This window comes from Amphimedon queenslandica, unplaced genomic scaffold (assembly GCF_000090795.2).
Source record: "Amphimedon queenslandica unplaced genomic scaffold, v1.1 AMPQUscaffold_13473, whole genome shotgun sequence".
NCBI lineage: Eukaryota > Metazoa > Porifera > Demospongiae > Haplosclerida > Niphatidae > Amphimedon > Amphimedon queenslandica.
The window spans coordinates 172,427-175,084 of NW_003546291.1; the positions used below are offsets into that span (position 1 = coordinate 172,427).

A 2,658-nucleotide genomic window follows, 5' to 3' on the forward strand; every position below is an offset into this window, starting at 1 on the left:
TCATTTGGATTTTGTACACTAAACGATCCGTGAACCACCAAATTTCCCACTGTAATATCAATTTTTAGTGTCATTCCCATTGATGGAAACTCATACTGTAACAAACGAGATGATCCTTTTGGAATGGTAGTGGCAATCTCCATTCCAGTCTCCAATATGGTTGGAGCTATAAATCAATCATTAATAATTTACTTTATTGAAATTAGCTTACTTGAACATGTTGATACTTGTAACTGTCTCAACACACCCCCAAAATCACTAGATGAGAAACCACTGACATTAAAAACGTTCCCTTGACCACTAGAAGCAATGGAAACTAGCTCCTGATAGCTTATACCATCCCCAATACCAAAGGAATAAACATAGATACCGTCATTATGGACAGCTTGAGCAGCTTGTACTGTTGCTGAACGATTATTAGATCTTCCATCAGTAAGAACAACAGCTACACGAGGGATACCTTCACTAACACGAGCAGTAGTAAATGCTGTAGTTAGTAAATTCAAAGCTGCAGCAGTGTTTGTTCCTCTTCCAATGTATGGTATGCTTCTGACAGCAGTAGCCAATTGTGAATAAGTATTAATGGAACCTAATGGGATAACAATTGTTGGACTGAAAGCAAAACGAATAACTCCAACTCGAGTGTCATTTGGTCCAATGGTAAAGTTAGACAGCAATATGTTAGCCACAAAGTTTTTCATTCTCTGAAAGTTAGTGGGTCCAATACTTCCAGATGAATCCAGTATAATAATGAAATCAAAAGCTCTTTCATTACAATCTGTAATTACAAACAGACAAGCTTCATTAATTTATTACATAGTAGTACACTTACCTAAATAGTTGCGTATAGCAGCTACAAGAGCATGATCAGGACTATTCAAACTGCACTCATGAGCATCAAGAAGGAATGTAGAAATACGGGAGGAGCATGAAGCAGCTGTTCTTGTAATCTATAAAAAGTATAATAATAATAATAATAATATTAATAAATATACTCCCTCACTTGGTCTATTGCTTGTTTGCTATAAAAGTCTCTATCAGTAAATACTTCATTTCCAATACAAACAAGGTTCTGACATTGATCTGATAATAATATATCTGTACAAAACCCATTATCAATGTAACATTTAGGATGACTGTCAAATGCAAATGTCTTCAACTGGTCACAAGTAGTGCTTTCATCATTATAGAGAGGACTGTTAACAATAGACTGCATCAAACATCTATGGACATTAGTGATCCATGCTTGACCCTAAATTTAATATGACAGTATGCTTTCTTCTGAAATTCATAGCTTAATTACTAAACTAATAAACCATGAGAAATTCCTGATATGCATGTTGCTATTATTACCATAAATAGTTACAGCCTAGGTCTCACATAGCCAGAATCTCCACTGTGGCGCCTTTTTGACTTTTGGACAGCCGTCCAATTAAGTCAAAAAGGGAGGAGAGTGAATAAGACTATAAGGCCACCAGGGGTAATATCTGATTACTCATGCATAACATCATACTTCCTTATACAACCAGTACAACTTGAATGCAACTAGTCCAACCGGCACTACATCATAAAAAATCAATGCAACACAGCAGCATATTTTAGTGATTCTTACATGCACGAAGAAATAACCTACATTATACCTGTCTAAGTAAGCACTTTCCGGAGCATACACAACCTGAGACAAGTAATGATTGCAATGATTGGGGCAAATACAGTACAGTTTGGTAGTAAGAATGAAATCTGGAGTATTTTGACAAAATAACACTTAATAATAGTTTAATACAGTATTTTCATAAATAATACCGTACAGCAGGAAATTTAATGGGTAATTGGCAGATTTTAATTTGCAAATTTGTCAGTGCATAGAGCATGTGTATAATTGCTAAAAATTGCAGCTTTTATTTGGTGAATTGCTATCAAAATGTCAATTCCCCAAATTTAATTCTGTCCAAAATTCCCTGCTGTACGATATCATTAATTATTAATTTTGACAAAATAATAGTTTAAATTAAACAAAAAAGTCTACTATAATATTTCCAAGCACCATTTCATTACTCAATATGTATGAGGTATGATGCTTTAATGTGCATGTACTTACTGCGTTTGAGAAGCAACTTGATCTGCTGGTATACCTCAGACAATACTTTTTGCCATAAGCAAGAGGATAATCATTAGCAGTGCACTGGAATTTGGTACTCAAGCAATCATAGAAACTGCAGTCACCATTACTGGCCAGAGCAGAGCAGTTAGTAGTTTGAGCTGTGCATTGATCAGTGATGCACAATAGAATGACAACTGCAGCAGCAATGAAGCACTATGGTGCAATGGACTCGCCTGCTGGAATTCACTTGAGTGATATGTATTACTTGTACTGTGATATTTTAAGCAATTTGAAAAAAATTATTATTATGGACTGCATAGTTATAATGATAATTAAAATAAGCTATGGGTGTGGTCAACAACTAACTAAATCATGGCACATGGGTAGGAGAAAGAAGAAAAGCTGAAATTTATTTTAGTATCTGAAGCTCTATTCCAAGAAAGAGTTGGCAAAGAAAATTTTTCTAGATATTTAAAAGAGACTGAGAGAGTTTGGTTGCTCCTGCTTTCCCCAGTGCCGCCTGAAAAATTCTCAAAGCGGCTAAATCACAAACTTGA

General features: G+C 35.2%; 1 protein-coding gene across 1 annotated transcript; it reads right to left on the reverse strand.

Moving 5' to 3' along the window:
* Positions 1–5: 5 nt before the first annotated feature.
* LOC109580871 (collagen alpha-1(XXII) chain-like) lies at positions 6–2,319 on the reverse strand (the record flags this gene model as incomplete). The annotated part of the gene is made up of 5 exons (XM_019994430.1): positions 2,099–2,319; positions 1,004–1,252; positions 833–950; positions 212–778; positions 6–166 (listed from the first exon to the last, which is right to left on the reverse strand). Coding segments are annotated over exons 2-5 (1,059 nt in total), but the record flags the coding sequence as incomplete, so codon positions are not given.
* Positions 2,320–2,658: the final 339 nt, after the last annotated feature.